The sequence below is a fragment of the Macaca mulatta genome, chromosome 8 (assembly GCF_049350105.2).
Source record: "Macaca mulatta isolate MMU2019108-1 chromosome 8, T2T-MMU8v2.0, whole genome shotgun sequence".
NCBI lineage: Eukaryota > Metazoa > Chordata > Mammalia > Primates > Cercopithecidae > Macaca > Macaca mulatta.
In genome coordinates this window covers 149,054,608-149,072,581 of record NC_133413.1, presented here as the reverse complement: position 1 = coordinate 149,072,581, position 17,974 = coordinate 149,054,608, and the positions used below count along the sequence as shown (strand labels likewise).

Sequence of the window (17,974 nt, the reverse complement as noted above, 5' to 3'; positions counted from 1 at the left end):
ATGTGGGTGGCCCCAGTGCCTCATGGTGTAATCCGTGCACGTGGGAAGAGCAGGCACATGCACTACTGAGCCTTCTGCTTCTCAGAGTAGGGCAGCAGCCTTCAGACACAAGCCCTACCAGATTCCTGTGCTAAACAAGGGATCGTCACAGTCACTCACTGGGTCAGTTAGTCATTCAACAAATGTGTATTAGTGCCTACCAAGTGACAGGCTCTGTTCTAGACTCTGGGGATATCATATTGAAGGAACTGCCCTGGTGGGGCTTACATTCTACCTGGGGGAGGCAGCAAATGCAGCGTCCAGGGCTGAGTACTGTCAATAAAGTAAAATGTGGTAAGAGGATCCAGTGACGATGGACGATGGAGTGGGGGGAAGCAGGGGGATCATGTTTTGGATCCTGCACTCAGAGAAACCCACATCCTGGCTGACATTCCCACCTAGTCTGTACACAGAGCGGCAGGGAGTCCACAGCACAAGGTCTGGGTGCTGCTCTAGAAGAAGGCAGGATGAGCAGTGGGGACCGACAGTGACCCTATCCCCGAGGGAGGAGGGGTGATTGGCTTCAAGGAGCCATTCTCTGATTCAACGTTGGGACCCTTCCTGGGAGCCATGGTCCTGCGGCATCATAGGCATAGTGTGGTGGGGGGAACTGACTTTGAAGCCACATTTCTGTCCTTGGCCACTTGAGTTCAGGAGCCAGGCTATGTCCCAATCTATGGCTATGAGGACCTGGATAGCCTAAGCCAAGGGACAAGCCCAGGAACTCATGTCATACTCTGGAAGTGGCCTGCCTCTGCTGCCTAGAGCCAGACCACACAGCAGCTGCTTTGTGGCCTTAGACTACACAGGGAGACAGGGTCCTCACCATCACCATCCCTGCCACCCTCGGCTGGAAGCTGCCAGGCAGTTACTCCATGGACACCCCCATGGTGAGCACAGAGAAGTCAGATTAAGATGTTTGGTCACTGCTCTTTCTTTTTCCCCCAGGGCCTCCAAGGAGAACGAGGTGAAAAGGGAACTCGAGGAGAAAAGGTATTTATAGTCTGCTCTCATTGATCAATACAGCTTTCCATAGAAGAGAGGGTGCATGAGACCATCTGCTCTGTGTATGCTTGTGTGTGTGTGTACACATTTGTGTGTGCATGTGTGCACATGTGTGTACATATATGTTTGTGTGTGTGCATGTGTGCACATGTGTGTACATATATGTTTGCGTGTGTGTGTGCATGTGGCGGGCGAGGGCTGCTGCAGACAGTGGTACTTTCCTACCCTGAATGTAGCTTGTGCCGGGAAGGCTGTGGTCTCAGTACCTGCAGGTATTGTCATCCTCTGCACCAAGGCGGAGTTTAGGGTTTCCAGACCAGACAGGTTTTAAGAGAGCCCTGGATTGGACTCCGAAGTCCCAGTTGCTGCCTCATAGGACTCGTATCTTACTTGGCACGTTACATAACTTCTCTGCTCCTCAGTTACCCTGGCTCTCAAACAAATGGGAGAATGAGTGGTGATAGGAGTGACATTGGTGACCTGCATTTGAGCCACAGTCACCAAATGTGAACTGGCCCACACTCGGGCTCTTAGATGCAGATTGCCATGCAACCGACACATCTGAGGAGGCCCAGGTGGAGGCTCCTTAGTGACTGCTGCCAGGTAACGGTGGACGAGACCTCCGATTGGATTCCGCCACATGTGCTGGCATCGCTGATGGTTCAAGGTTCCCCTGTGGGGTGGCGGGGGTGGCTGCCCAAGCGCGACAACTCCCACCCAGCTCCACCTTCCCAAACCGCGGCTGCTGCTGAATTTTCAGTTTCTCTTCCTGGGCCCATTCATTGAGTTCCTTAGGATCTGGAGCAACGTGTCCCAAGAGCTGGGGCTAGGCCCTCTCGCCTAACCCATGTCTGAGACGCTTTGTGGGGGTCTGCCCCATGCTGTCGTCCTGCACGATGTAACTCTCTAGTTCCACAGGAACTTGTTCTTCACCCTTAATTTACGTTTAAGATATTTGAAAAATAGTGAAACATAGCCTGCGATCCTGCCATCCTGACACAACTACAGTGGGTACATAGGCATATTTCCCGTTGGAATTCTTTTTTTTTTTTTTTTTTTTTTTTTTGAGACGGAGTCTCGCTCTGTCGCCCGGGCTGGAGTGCTGTGGTGCGATCAGCTCACTGCAAGCTCCGCCTCCCGGGTTCACGCCATTCTCCTTCCTCAGCCTCCCAAGTAACTGGGACTACAGGCGCCTGCCACCACGCCCAGCTAATTTTTTGTATTTTTAGTAGAGATGGGGTTTCACCGTGTTAGTCAGGATGGTCTCGATCTCCTGACCTCATGATCCGCCCACCTCGGCCTCCCAAAGTGCTGGGATTACAGGCTTGAGCCACCGCGCCCGGCCTCCCGTGGGAATTCTTACGCATGGGGAGTGTCCCTCCACAGCCACATCATCCTGTATTCCATGCTGCCTCCTGTTTTCTGTTCCGACATGCAGTGTTTTCTCCATGCTGCTGTAGAGTTTTTAGAGTTTGTTATAAATTACTGCACAGCATTCCATTAAGTGAATAAACCATAATTCAGGTACCCATTCCCCTGGTATTGATCATTCACAATTGTTTCCAGTTTTTCACTTTCAAAAAGAATGCTGCCGGGCGCGGTGGCTCACGCCTGTAATCCCAGCACTTTGGGAGGCCAAGGCAGGCGGATCATGAGGTCAGGAGATCGAGACCACCCTGGCTTAACACGGTGAAACCCTGTCTCTACTAAAAATAACAAAAATTAGCTGAGCTTGGTGGTGGGCACCTGTAGTCCCAGCTACTCGGGAGGCTGAAGCAGGAGAATCGCTTAAACTCGGGAGGCGGAGGTTGCAGTGAGCCGAGATTGTGCCACTGCACTACAGCCTGGGGGACAGAGCAAGACTCTGTCTCAGAAAAAAAAAAAAGAATGCTTTGGCATTTTAAAGCTTATAGCTTTGTTTATTTATTTTCATATTTATGATTATTTCCTTAGGCTGCTTTCCCAGAAGTGAAATTACTGGTCAAAGCCAATGAACCTGTCTGTGGCTCGCCCACATTGCTTTCCAAAAGGTCCTTTTTCATTCAGGGAGGCAGGGACTGGCCTCATTCCCCAACGCAGGCTCCCAAACATGATTTTTGTTAGTTTGTATATTAAATTTTAATCATTTTTAACTTTAATAAGCAAAACCCTTACCTCTTTCGAGAGCTTTCACATGTTTCCGTAGATTTGTTTGCCGGTCAGCTCTCTCTGTGGACCCTCTGCTCCCTCCCTCACATGGTGAAGACATAAAAGTGGCATTTGGAGTAACTGAGGCTCTGGGCACACAGGCGCGTGGGTTGCTCTGCAGCTCTGTTGCTCGAGGGAGCAGGGGTCTTCTTTCAATCCCTGTGTAGCAGAGAGTGGAGTTTGAGGAACTGCCCCACAGCAGGGCTAGGCTGTAGAAGCCAGAGGAAGCTTGAGACTCACATCCAAAGTGTGCAGCTCGGCAGTGATTCGGGCAGAAGGCCCCAGGCATGTGGGGGTCACACGCTGGCTGTCACCTGAGGGTGCAGTCAGAGGTGGAGCCTGACCCTGGCCTGGAGTCTGAAACAGGCTGTCTTCCCTCAGCGCCCACAGAGTGCCTGGTGCAGGCCCTCCATCAGAGTCCCAAGAGTTTAGCAGGCAACACTTGCCAACACATGGCGGATATTTACGAAGTCAACTCAACACATGGCTGCAGGTGTGCAGTGCTTTACTGTCGAGCGGGGGCAGAGGTGCCTTTGATATGCATTTGCTAAATCAATAAATGAATAAGAGATGACTCCTTCAAATCACATGTCCTACGGCTAGATCCCCTGTAAGGACAATGGATGAATCCAAGGATGGGACCCACCCACAGGACAGGAGCACAGGCAGAGCCAGGTCGTGTCAAGACAAGAGACAGCCATATTTGAAGGGGATTTGGAGGCAAAAGACCCCTAGCGCCTTGGTCATCAGAACCAGATCCAGTACCAGTGCAGTGCCTTGGGGGGCAGCCAGAGCCGGGATCAGCCTGGGAAAGCCCTCCCCAGACAGAAGGTGGTGGCTTCTCCACTTGTCTGAGTCCTGGGCTGGGCCGAGCCTGTCAGGGGAAGGTCACTCGGGGGCCTGTGGTGGTTCTGCTCCTGGGGCTTGTTTACCTCATCTGGGTTTGCTGTTCCATGAGCCAGCAGTCCAGGAAAGTGGGTGTAAGTCACACAGCACTCATCTGAAGTGCAAAAAGAATGTTTTTTGTTTGTTTGTTTTGTTTGTCTGTTTTTTAAAGAATATATATTTTTCAACTGGGGGGCCTGTCCCCAGCCTCAGTGTCTGCAGCCAGGCCACACGCAGCGCTGGGGCTTTGCAGAGGTGCCTCGCAGCGCTCAGTGCCCTCTGCCTCATGAAGAAACATTGAAGACGTTCTGAAGAAATCCAAAACTATGGGTTTTCTGTTGTTGTTTTTTATTTTATTTTATTTTTTCTGAGACGGAGTGTCACTCTGTTGCCCAGGCTGGAGTCAGTGGTGTGATCTCGGTGCACGGCAACCTCCACCTCCCGGGTCCAAGCAATTCTCCTGCCTCAGCCTCTCCCGAGTAGCTGGGACTACAGGCACGCACCACCATGCCTGGCTAATAAAACTATGTTTTAAGTACTATTTTCTTCAATGTACCATAAAGAATCCAAAAACTACAAGCATAATCTCTGACCTAAGAAACCTACAGTGTGATTAGAAATGTGTGAAAAGGTGAATGGATGTACCCGTTCCTGTATTCTATTCATTGCTTCAGTCAGGTGCCCACCCACCCAGCCATCCAGCCACAAAGACTGGTATAAAAATGTTTTTCTCTCCCTCAGAAGTCTTCCTGGGTTTCCCTGGACCTGTGCTGTTAGAACCCCTACCCTCTTCAGCTGATGACCTTGGTCGCCCACATGGTATTTGTTTGCCTTTCAGCCACCCACCCCCACGCACATATGTAGACCCTTGGATTTTTTTTTTCTTTTTTTTTTGTGTATGTGTGTGTGTGACAGAGTCTTGCTTTGTCGCCCAGGCTGGAGTGCAGTTGCGTGATCTCTGCTCACTGCAAGCTCCGCCTCCCAGGTTCACGCCATTTTCCTGCCTCAGCCTCCCGAGTACCTGGGACTACAGGCGCTTGCCACCTCGCCCAGCTAATTTTTTGTATTGTTAGTAGAGATGGGGTTTCACCATGTTAGCCAGGATGGTCTCGATCTCCTGACCTCATGATCCACCCGCCTCGGCCTCCCAAAGTGCTGGGATTACAGGCATGAGTCACCGCGCCCGGCCGACCCTTGGATTTTTAACATAAGGCACCTTATTCACCTCTGGGTCTTCCCTGCCTGAGCTGGTACCTGCAGCGCGGTCTGTGGCCAGTCCTCTGTGGACACACGTGTGAGCACTGGGCCCAGGTGAGAGACGATGCAGGAACCAAGATCGAACTCAGTGTGCAGAGTGCCTTCACCCACAGGTGTGGACTGGGACTTTTTGGCGATATGCAGATGGGTTTACAGCATGTACTCCACGCTCAGGCTTGGTCGAAGCCCTGGGAGTGGATGAGACGGCCAACAGGCAGCTGCCTGGACCATGGTACGTTAGCCAGGAAACATCACAGGGAGAAAACGCTCACCAAGGGTCCAGAGCAGGAACCGTCTCCACTGGAACAATGATCCCCGCGCTTCCTGAAGGCTTTGGGGGCTTCGGGTGAGCTTCTAAGGTGCGGCACAGTCGGCTTTCCCAGAGAAACGAAGAGCTCTCCGCAGGCCCTGGGGGACCAGGTCTGCCACTGGGACAGCTGCTGCAGCTACTGGAGCCTCAGTTTTCTCACTTGCAGGATGGAAATATTAATGTCTTCTCCAAAGCCGGTTGGAAGGTGGATAACAGGAACAGTGTCCGGTCCATAACCGACACATTCACAAACATTTATTTCTTTTTCCCACTTGCTTCAAGAGAGATTCAGTCTGTACACACTCAGTGTTTTATTCTTGCCAAAACACTGTTTGGAAGCAATAGGCTTTTTTCCATGGAGCGTTAGACCTTTTTCCAGCAAGCTTTTAGAGTCTTGCTTTAAGACTTTTGTTCAGTCAAGAAACACCGCAGTTCTATCAAAATCCTAAGTTATCAGACTTGGAAAGGGTTGTAGAGAAGCCGGGGGAGCACTCCTGATTGTAAAGCGGGGGAAACTGAGCCTAGAGGCCATGTGTTTCCTGACGCCCTGTGGCCTGTTAGAAAGCCAGCAGGATCCAGAAACTCCTCATTCCTGGTTTGGGCCTTCCCATCTGTGGCTTACCAGGCCTGAAGTTTCACCAGAAATGTAGAATGCTGGCGTGTTTCCCCTAGACTGTCTCCTTTCTGGTCGGGCCATAGTTCCACCTGCTGCAGGAGGCTCCTTTGGGGTAAACTCAGGAAGGGAGGACCACCCGCTGGTGAGGTGCAGGGAGTAACCTCAGCCATGCCCCCATCAGCCCCTGAGTCCCTGCAGCCTGCACCAGCTGACGTGGCCACGGCTGGAGCAACCCTGCACTGTGATCCTGGAGCCTGCATTTGAATTCCAGCTCGGGGCTCTGCGAGCAGTGTGACCTGTGCAGCATTATTTAACCTCCAAGTCCCAGGTTTCTTCACTGCAGAGAGTAATTTTATCTGCTTCGTAAGGATATGATGAGGATTCCGTGAGTTAATATTTACAGAAGGCTTAGAAAGGTTCTGGGCAGCATGTGCTTTATATATGTTGTTTGAGGACAGGGAGAAAGGAAAGCAGACACCCAGAAGCGGTGAGGATGAGCCCGCAGCTCTGAAGGTCAGCTTTGCGCTGGCTCCGACTCCCTTGCTGATGTGCAGGTGACTCACAGAAGAGCTGGCTCCGCTCTGTGCCTCTGTTTCCCCACCTGTCCAAGGAAGAGCCTGAGTCGCGTGATGCTGAATGCCCCTTTTCAGCTCTCCTATTGGTGGGTGCTTACAGTTTATTTTCTCAGGAACCTCTCTGATTTCTTACATCAGCAAGTAGGTTTCCATCTTGCCTTGGAAAAAGCCGTTCCAGCTGCCAGGCCTTGCCCGGCATGGGGTGGGACAGTGTCTCAGCCCTGCCTTAACAGAGACAGCCACCATCGTCCAGCACTGAGGCCACCTCTAACAGAACCCAGGGCAGGGCGTTCTCTGTAAAGCGGGGAGACAGCCCTTCATTTGGGGGTTTTCCAGATCATGTCTCTGCTGGCACAGTGCAGTGACTGAAGGATTTGGAGGCATGAGTAGGTCCAGGTGGCAGAGCCCAGGTGGGCTGTCCAGGAAATTGTAAGGTGAATCCAGCCAGGCACAGAGAGGAGTCTACTCATGAAAAGGGCCAAGTACTGGGCATTGAGGGTCCTGTTTCCGTCTAGAAAACCATGTCCCCCAGACAATGTAGGGTGACTGTAAACATTCCAGTCCTGAGGCTCCCCAGGTGTCCTGCCCTGGCTCAGAGCAAAGGGGGGGCCTCAAAATGGGAAGAGCACCGGCCTTGGAATCAGAGGAACTGGGCTGTCCCCCTGGCTGGGCCTCCACCAGTGCAGGTACCTTAGATAAGCTTTGGACCTTGCTGGCCTCCATGTCCATATTTGACATTGAGGGGTGGATGGTGATGCTTCTCCCAGTTAGTGGCTCTAAGGATCTGATGAGTTATGAGAGCAAGCGCAGGGCTTGGCACCTGGTAGAAGCTTCCTAAGCAATTAACAAAAGGGAGTTGGTGTTTTGAAGGAACCAAAGCCGCAATCCACCCTGCAGACATGGGCACCTCTGTCTTTTCCATCTGGGCTCCCAACTCAGCCTTATAAAAAGTCATCAATAAGTCTCACCCCCAATTTGTGTTGCTCTTGAGGGGTTGGCAGTGTCACACACTAGGTGTGACTGTGATAAGTATTTGCTGGGTACCCGCTGTGTGCTGGGTGCCTAGAGATGCCCACATTCATCTTCACACAGTTGCCTTTATGGAGCAGCCACTTGGCAGCTTGAGATCTTAGGTACCAAGTCCATGGGTAGCTCCAGGACTCATCCCGAGGTACCTTAGGATGTGCTTTTCCTAGAATAGGGTGGTGGTGGAGTCCCCACTGGGAGGTCAGGCAGCCCTTTGGGTGGAAGTCCCTGGGAATGGCCATCATTAGCTTGGAGGTGTCTGAGTGGGGGCAGTCAAGGTGGCTCTCAGCTCCCAAGATGCCATCTTTCCCCTTCCCAAGGAGACCACAGGGTGAGGACATGGATTCTTTTGTTGGGTGAGCACAGTAACATAATTGGGTGGGTGGGAGCTGCCTGAAGACTTATGTGTTTCATTCATCTTCCTCTCCTGAGGCCACATTATGTGATCTGAGTACAGCAGGGAGCTCACTGTTGAACTGTTGAGTTCACGTCAGTCCGTACAGTGCCTGCATCTGTTCAAGTCATGAGCATCACTGTACGCCAGGCCCTGCAGGGGGTAGAAGACAAATCAGATCCAGGCCTTGACTCTTAAACTCACTACCTAGAGGGGAGGGTAAGATTTGCAAAGTATAGGACAAGGAGAGCCTACGTGTCAGGAGAGAGGAAGAGATGAGATGGAAACTGAATTCCAGAAGAAAGAGAAGCCACTTCTGGAGGGGGCTGGAGAGGCAGGAGACAGAAGAGTGTTCGTGGGGAGGTAGCCTCTGAGTTGTGTTGTAATGGCTTCCTCTTTTTTTTTTTTCTTGAGACGGAGTCTCACTCTGTTGCCCAGGCTGGAGTGCAATGGCGAGATCTCAGCTCACTGCAACCTCTGCCTCCCGGGTTCAAGCAATTCTCCTGCCTCAGCCTGCAGAGTAGCTGGGACTTCAGGTGCCCACCAGCAGGCCCAGCTAATTTTTTTGTAGTTTTAGTAAAGAGAGGGTTTCACTCTGTTAGCCAGGCTGGTCTCAAACTCCTGACCTTGTGATCTACCCGCCTCAACCTCCCAAAGTGCTGGGATTACAGGTGTGAGCCACCGTGCCTGGGCCATAATGGCATTCTTTACCATGGGTAAAGAATGGCTTGTTAAGTACCCAGAATTGCACCTATATTATCTCACAAATTTGAACCAAAAAACAAATGAAGGGTTCTTTACATATCCCTATTTAATGAACGAGTCCATTGTGATTGCTAGGGGTTTGAGTTCTTGTCAAAGCACAGGACAGAGCAGCACCCACATGTCTCTCCCAGAGCGCACGCCCTTCCCCCACCCTCTGCTGCCTCCAGATGTTGGTTGGCAGAGAGGAGAATGGAAGGTGGACTTTCTAGAAAGAGGCGATCCTGTGGCCAAGCCAGGGGCGGGCTTGGACAAGAGTGTGCTTCAGTAACAGTGAACAGTGCCGTGCAACTGCTGCTGTGGCTGAGAGTGAGCAAGACAGATGCAGAGGGTCCCACACTGCCAGGCTGAGGAGGTCGGGTGCATCCTGCAGGCCTTGGGAACCATGGGGGGCTGGGAAAGGAGGGATGTCCAGAAACGGATTATGGGGAGACCACTTTGACAATGGGAGAGGCAGTGGATTGGATCGAGGGCGGAGGTGGAGGGCCAGGAGGCTGTGGGGAGGATTTATGCAGGGTGGACTGAGGCTCTCTCTGCATGAAGTACCACAGGGACACCTGGGCCATCCTGCTCATCGAAAGCACGAAAGGGCTGCAGCTGATTTCTGGGGAAAACACGCAGTACGTTAACTCAGTTTTGGCACCCATGTTATATGAATGGTTTATTGTATGTGAGGGAGAAGGAGAAGAAAGACACCACATGTCTCCCCTCCTCCCCCCCGCACTGAATGTGCCAATCAGCAGCGAGGTCTCAGAGTGGTCAGGCAGGGCAGCCAGCGGTTTTCTGCTTTCAGTGGAGTGGGAGCGCCCTCTGCTGTCAGCAACTCAGAACCGCAGGACGTAGCCTTGGCCCGGAGAGGCTCTGTGGGCTTTGCAGCCAGTATGGTGCACTGTGCGGAGACTCGGTTTTCTGTCGTGAAAATGGGAATGATATCCCATACGACTGCTTGAAATGACAAATGACGCAGTGCCTGTTTCAGCACTTGGTTCGCAGAGCAGAGGTCCAGTCCTCTTTCATTTGCATAAGCTTACATTTCCGTATTGATTCCGGATATGAGAATCAGAGTAGAGTTCTCATAAAACAGCTGCCTTTTTGCTTTTGTGTTTTGTTATCTCATCCTGGTGGGGAACTGGAGCCCCAGAGAGGGGCAGCCTCTCTCCAGGTGGCAACAGACAGAGTCAGGATTAGAATCCAGGTCTGGCCACTCCTCACTCAGTGCTCTCCAGGCCCTTATGTCCCCAGCACCTGTCCCTTCACCCCTCTGCTGTTCCCCTGTTGCTGGTCCCTTCCAAATGATTTTTTGGTCTTTCTTTCCCCTACCCCAAGTCCATTCCACACAGTCAGCCTTTGTTTGGCTTCACTGATTTTTAATGCACACCTTCCGCATGCCAGGCAGTGTTGTCAGCATGTCACGTAGATGAGCTCATGTGGTCCTCACAGCAGCTTTACTGGGTAAATATTAATCTTATGCTGCTTATTTGTAGAAACTGAGTGACAGAGCTGCTAAGGAACTGGTCCAAGGTCACACAACTGGAACGTGGGAGAGCCAGGGTTTGGGTCTGAGTCGTGCGGTTAACCACCACCCACGCCCCCTCCCCCTGGGAGCCCGGGATCTCACTCTCAGTCTGCAGGAGCCGAAGCCTTCACTTAGCTGCGTTTGTGTAGCCAGTGCAGTGCTAGCAAAGCCAGCAAACCCATGCAACAGCAGAAAGTCTGAGTGGAGGGCCTGCAGGGTACATGGGTGCCCCAGTACGGCCTCAGGATGGGCCCACACTATGGCATGGTTCCACTACCTGTCCCAGATGCTGTGGCGGGCATTTCAGCTTGAGACGGCACTCTGAGTGCCACGTCTTCTGTCTCTCTCCCTGTCCCTGTCTGTGTGTGTCTCTCAGACTCTCTCTTCTGTGCTGTCTCTCTCGGTCTCTCTGCATCTGTCTCTGTCTGTGCTTGTCTGAACTGTCCCTCTGCTTCTCTGTGTCTCTTTGCCTCTTTCCTGTCTGTGTCTGTCTTTTCCTGCCTCTCCTTCCCTCTGTCTGTTGCATCTCTTTTTCCTTGTTTTTCTGTTAACTCGGTCTGTCTCTCTCTGTGTCTCTGTATTTGTCTCTGTCTCTCTCTGTCTTCCTCTGTCTCTCCCCCGTCCCCACTCTTCTCTTTCTCACTTATTTCTTTCCCCCATGTATCCGCTCTCATTCCCCTTGCCCCTGCTAATGACCACCCATCCATCAGGCCTGCAGCCACGTCCGCCTGGCTCCTCTGTCACGTGCCGCCCAGCAGTGCAGACTGCCGCCACCAGGTCCAGCCAGGCCCTCTCTGTGCACCTGCAGCTGTCCCAAGCTGCAGTCGGAGGAAGTTTTGGCTCCAGACTCCACTCATCTTGGTGCACAAGTGCAAGGAAGTAAGAAACAGGGACTTGGGCAACAGGCACACTTGGCCTTGCTCTGAGGCCTGTGGGAGAGCCAGGTTCCAGGGTGATTGTCAGGTCCACGGCTATGCCAAATGTCACGCTCGGGGTTAGGGTCCAGCCCATGCTGAGGTCCGAGGGGAGTGGATGGATGAGCAGATAGCTGCAAGAACACTCAGGCCATAGGCAGGTGAAATGTGGTTCTTCTCAGCAGCTCTCCCGTCAGCAGCTCACTCACACACTGTCTGCTCTGTCTCGGCTGCTTAGCCCTTTGGCTCCTCTCTGCTGAGAGGACACACAGCTGTGCAGCCGGCTCTCCCTGCCTTCAGGGTCGGCAGCTTCACTCTTTCTCTCTCTGGGCACAAGCAAGCTGAGCTGTGTCCTGGCTCTCTCCTCTCTGTCTGCAAGACAGACAGCTTTGGCTCTCTCTCTTTCTCTGGGTGTGACTGCACCTGCACAGTGTCAACAGGGCAATTATACCTTTTACAGACAGTAGCGGCCTAGGGCCAAGGGATGGCCTTCCCATGTTGTGACTCCATAGCTGTGTTTCCAATATACATGGAATTGTGCGCCTGCATTCCAAACTCACTGAGTCACTCAGGCCCAGATGTCTGCCCCAGCCTATTCCTTGACCAAAGCACAGCCATGTTCTTTACAGTGATCTTCAGTAGGGTGGCCTGTTGCAAGGAAGCATGCTCAGGACTGGAAATCAGGAGACCTCGATTTGAGTCCTGGTGCCACCACTAAGTTTCTATGTACCCTTGGACAAGGTGCACCCTAGGGCTACCAGTTTCCTCATCTAGAGGTAGTGGGTGAGAGTCCGTGGGCTTGGAGACCCTTGTCCACTCACCAGCCCGGGCCCCACAGCGGGAACCCTGCCTGCTCCTCCAGGGACTCTGCTCTGACCCTCCCGCTCCGAGGCAGTAGAAAGAAACCACAGATGAAAGGACTAGGGGGCCCGTTCTGGCGCCAGTGCCAGCACACGCAGCTGGGGTGAAGTGGCTTCACCTCCTTGGGCCTCAGTTTCCTCATCTCTTGTTGGTGCTTGGGCCCGCCAACCTCACAGAGTTTGAAGGAGATGATATAATGACAGATGTGGAATCACTTGGCAGAGACGAAACCCAGGCAGCTCCTCTCACCATTCGCCCGAAGTGTCATGTGATGGAAAGACTTTTTATTTTTATTATTTTTATTTTGTTTTGAGACAGAGTCTCACTCTGTCGCCCAGGCTGGAGAGAAGTGGCATGATCTCGGCTCACTGCAACCTCTGCCTCTGAGGTTTAAGCGATTCTCCTGCCTCCTGAGTAGCGGGCACTACAGGCTAATTTTTTTGTATTTTTTAGTAGAGATGGGGTTTCACCATGTTAGCCAGGCTGGTCTTGAACTCCTGACCTCAGGTGATTTGCCTGCCTCAGCCTCCCAAAGTGCTGGGATTATAGGCATGAGCCACCGGGAAAGCCTTTTTGAAAGATTAGTGTGTAATTGTGATTGAAAATACATGTATACATCAATGTTCTGGAATTTTAAGATAATTTCTGAAAGAGAGAAAACATGTAGGATTAAGTTTACATAGATGCAAGGCCAGGGGCCTGCAAGCTGAACTGCAGAGCCCAAAGAGGGTCGGGGCCACCCCCAAGTGGACATCAGTGGGGATGGGGAATGGGGGGACCCTGGGGCAGGCGTCAATGACTCACTGGTTTCCTGCGCTTGGAGACGCAGAGTCAGGCAGCCCCTGCCCCATTCCCTGCCTATCCTGGGCAGTAGGAAGCCTCAGTATTTGTTTCCAGATGAAGGGAGAGACCCAGTCTGCAGGTAGTCAGCAAGCCCTGGGAGGGATAGGAGCAGCCACACAGGAAGAAAACCTTCCTCTGCATGCCACCCGCGGGAGGTTCCACCTGCCCTGCCATCCCCAGAGCGGCAGTGAATAGAATCAGTGTCCACCAGCGGGCGGCCACCCACAGTTAGCACAGCAGCCCCGAGGAGAAAACTGGGAATCTGTAACCTCTGGAAGAAAAACAGCATCCTGAGAGAGGAAGCAACCTTTAACGGAAAAAGAAGCAAAGAAATCACCACTTGGGAAATGAGGTTACAAAGAAATAGAAGGAGAGTTCAACAGAATTTGTATGTATAATCTTCCAGTCATTCAGTAAATGTCAGCAGGGCTCACACTGAGGCTCTGGGAGCGCAAGAACAAAAAGAGTGAACGCACTTCCTGTCCTCGTGTGAGTGGGGAGGCGCGTGTGCACGGATAATAGATGCAAATTGAATTAAGGGAGATGAGGGAGAAGAAAATGAGACCATGCTGCAGCCGAAGAGAGCCTCTCATTTAGATTAAAAGGTCAGGAGGGGACACTGAATCTGAGTCCCGAAGGGTACAGAGGAAGCAGTGGAGGGAACAGGAGGCAGTGAAGGCAGAAGCGGGAACAAAGTGGCTGTGTCTGAGGAGCCTGAAGAAGGCAGTGGTGGCTGCTGGGGTGCGGGTGGGAGACCGTTCACACAAGTCTGAACCCACCGTTTGGAGTGTCTGCCCAACTGAGTTCTTGCAGCCCACCTGAAAGAAGGACCCCAGCTGGGAACACCAGGCCTGAGTTAGCCCAGGACTTGAACACACCAGCACCTGGGAGTTGGCTCAAGAAAATCAGGGCACAGCTCGGGCAAGACTCTAGCACTTACTCACTACCCATCTTCGCCTATCCTCGCCTATCCTTGCCTATCCTCACCTGTCCTCACCTGTCCTCAGCAGGAGCGTTCTCTCTGGGGACTTGGTCATAGGGATCTTTTTTTTTTTTTTTTTTTGGAGAGAGTCTCACTCTGTCACCCAGGCTGGAGAGCAGTGGCACAATCTCGACTCACTGTAGCCTCTGTCTCCCAGGTACAAGAGATTCTCCTGCCTCAGCCTCCCAAGTAGCTGGGATTACAGGCACACGCCACCACACCTGGCTAATTTTTGTATTTTTAGTAGAGATGGGATTTCACCATGTTGGCCAGGCTGGTCTCTAACTCCTGACCTCAGGTGATCTGCTTGCCTCGGCCTCCCAAAGTGCTGGGATTACAGGTGTGAGCTACTACGCCCGGCCTTTTGTTTTCTTTCTTTCTTTTCTTTTTTTTTTTTTTTTTGAGAGTCATAGATATCTTTTGAGGAAGGGGTTATTATCATCCCCATAGTAATCAAAACACTCTCAGAGAGGTGAAATGACTGCCCACGATCCCACGGCTAGTAAGACAGTCAGCTCTGTCTGAATGTAAACAGATGAATGTGCAGATGGCGGCTTACCGCTAGCCAGCAGTTCACTCTGACGTCTATGTTGAGCACTGAGGACATGGTACGTGTTCACATATGTTTCCTGGACAAATGAATGATGCATAAAATACACCTGCAATTTTATGAACTGCATTACAGACCCCACTCACTCATGGCTTTGTTTGACCCCCATGAAAAACCGTGAGATGAAGAGACCGTGTGGCTCACAGAAGCCACGTGGCCATCTCTTGGCCACAGATTCGAAAAGTAAAAAGCAGAGAGATGACTCCAGTTGTTCTGACCTTTGACCTATGTTCCTTGTCCTCCAGTGCAAATCCTGTCTAGGGCTGCTGTGTGTGTGTATGTGTGCGTGTGTGCGCACGCGCGTGCGTGCGTACTCGTGTGTGTTTGGCACCTTCTCCCCGCCCTCCTTGTCCATGATGGTCACTGCGGGGATGTGCGCTGGGCCACTGCCTATGGTCACTTACCTGCTCTTTATTTCTCCATTTTCCTTCTTTTGCCAGGGAGAGCGAGGCCTGGATGGATTTCCCGGGAAGCCTGGGGATGCAGGACAGCAGGTAAGTGTGTGCTGGCACTGTTGGGCTAGGTTTCATCAGTGGTCAGAGGATGGGGATGACTGGACCCCACATGAAGCTCCACAGAGCCTCAGCACCTGGGCCTACTCCTTGCTCAGCTGGAGGCTGCAGGAGGCTTAGGACCAGACCCCAGCTGCGTAGCCATAGGTTGACTCTGCGAACCCCAGAGCTGGAGGGATCCCAGTGCATAGACCACTTGAAATCCATTTTACATCAGGTAAGGTGATGCGTTATCATAATGTAAAGGCCTCTGACCACGCGCACGTTTTCAAGGTGATGTGTGTAAGCAGCGCTCATTGTCATCTTGTCCCCAGAGGGAAAGATTCAAGACAGCCCCAGTGCTCCTCAGGACAAAGCTAGTTAAATAAATCAGGAGGCGTTGACACAGAGAGTGCTATGGGGCTGAGGACATTCATGAAGAAACTCTGGATGCACTGATGTGAGGGGTCTGCAAGACGTGGTTCAGTGGAAAATAAAAGTGTTCGGAATGGTGTGGGGGAAAATGCATCTGTGACTTTCAGAGACTGTCTCTGGAAGAATAAACAAGACGATGATAATCTTACGGCTTGGTTGCCCCCAGAAGGGGGCTTTAAATGTTTACGCACTTCAATTTCAAACCAGGTGAACGTATCATCTATTCCAAAAGAAACTACATTTACATATTTAAATTTAAAATTCAAATGAAATAAAGCCTAAAATCATACATTCGTGTTAAAGCCAATTAGTCAAATGCTGTGTTGCATAGCGTAATTTAACATACATGCCAATTAATATATTTATTTATATAAATATGAAAACATAGATAAATATATATACATTAATTATATCCAATGTCAATGAATTACAATAAATATTCTGATACTATATTAATATAAATTAAACTTATAGTTCATTCCATCTCCCACAAATATCTGGATTTGTATTTATTGTTGTCATGTAACAAATTGGAATCATACTTTTTATATCTTGCTTTTCTTCCCTCAACATTGTATCATAAACATGGAACCATTTAAAAAAATATTCACCAAAGGCCTGACTCAAGGCGTGACCAGTTAATGGTCTATGGTGTGAATATAGCACACAGAGCTAACGCTGGTGGTGTGGGGCGGCCGGCGAGGGTCTCAGGGTGCAGGGGAAGCCAGCGCAGTGGGGTTACAGATCTTTGCTGTTCAGAGTAAAGAGGAAGTGAGGGTGCTTTGCATGCATCCTTGAGCCCATGTCTGTGTCCTTAGGATCTTTTCCTATACAAAGCCCTCTGTCCATGGACGGAGATTGACTGTGCAGCTGCCCTCCAGGCCCTCTCTGGGGTCTGTGAGGACGCTGGCTGAGGACTGCCCTATGCTCTGTGCTGCGGCTCCTGGGCCGCTCCCACACGCCGCTCCTGCAGGAGGTGGAGAAGCTCAGGCATTCTCTTGGCAGCTCGTGGAAGGCTTCCCAGTGGGGACATTGAAGAGCAGGAGGGACGAGTCTTCAGCGTCCCCTGTACCAGCCCTCTGGGACTTTGGTTTCCCTGTGGCCCTAACTATTCCTGGCCAGAGTCTGGGTGGCCCTTCCCTCTTCCCTGGTGCCTCACCAGTCCTCAGCTCTAAGGATTTCCTTCGACTCCACCAGACTCTGCCTTCTGTGCTCCCTGGGCCGGGGCAGGTCCTGATTATGTGCTTCTTCTTTCTCTTGCCCAGGCCCTCATATTCCTAAGGAAGGGGTTCTTTGTTTTCTCAGAATGTGTTATCCATGCTGCAGAACCAGCGCAACTGCAGACGAGAAAGCATGGAGGTAGGGAGCTTAGGTTATTTGAGGAAGAACTTTCTAGCAATAAACGCAGTCCGGAAAGTCAGGTCTAAAGGGACTTTGGCTTCTGAAGAAAAGTCCAGCCACAGTGGGGAGCTGTCTTTCAACTTCTTTCTCCCCAACTCCCCACTATTGTATCCCTAGTGCCCATCATAATCTGCCTTTTCTTTCTTTCCTCCAGGGCAGGCCTGGCCCTCCTGGTGTGGCAGGACCCCAGGGAGAAAAGGTGAGCAAGCCTGGGGCTGTTGAGGGCTCTGTGCCCTGGGCAGTCAGGTGCGGGGACTGCCCACCTTGGCAAATCCGGTGCAGGGAAGGGGCCTGGGTGGCAACTCTGGGAACAAAGCATATACAAAGGGTGGTGGCTGGGGCATCAGGAACTTACATAATACATTTCTGGCTATCATGTTGAATTTTTTTGTCTACTTTTAGGAATAAAAATCCATTTGAAAGGCAAAAAAAAGTTCTATTATATAATATTTAGATGCATTAAAATATTATGCTACTGACAATGCTTTTTGAAATAGGGAGGCTATAAATATTAAAAAATCTTACAAAAACTTTTTCCTTTTCTCTTCCTCTTCTTTTCTCCTTCTCTACTACATTTTGCAATTTTTAAAAATCAGAATCAGAATCCTGAAAAAGGCCTAGGTATTTAAAAAACAAAATAAGGGTCGTATCTTATTATATTGGTCATCTATTTTAGAATATCTTCCAGGCTTAATGAAGTAAATTTGCTGCTAAGAATTTCTGCATCTCAGATGCAACAGTGGCAGGTAAACATTCTTTGCAAAATGTGAAGGGCCTACAAAAATGTCCATGAAAATAGCTCTCCTAAGCATTGAGGGTAACAAAGAAGGAAAAAGAGAAGGTGCGATGTTGTATTCTGGATTGG

General features: G+C 51.1%; 1 protein-coding gene across 2 annotated transcripts in view; it reads left to right on the top strand.

Annotated features, from left to right (window-relative positions):
* COL22A1 (collagen type XXII alpha 1 chain) overlaps positions 1–17,974 on the top strand; it is a 327,910-nt gene that overhangs the window by 136,644 nt on the left and 173,292 nt on the right. For both annotated transcript variants that reach the window (XM_028852945.2, XM_077942884.1), the window contains exons 16-18: positions 988–1,032; positions 15,223–15,276; positions 17,264–17,308. In XM_028852945.2, coding sequence (XP_028708778.2) covers positions 988–1,032; positions 15,223–15,276; positions 17,264–17,308 — 144 coding nt within the window. The remainder of the gene's footprint in view (positions 1–987; positions 1,033–15,222; positions 15,277–17,263; positions 17,309–17,974) is intronic.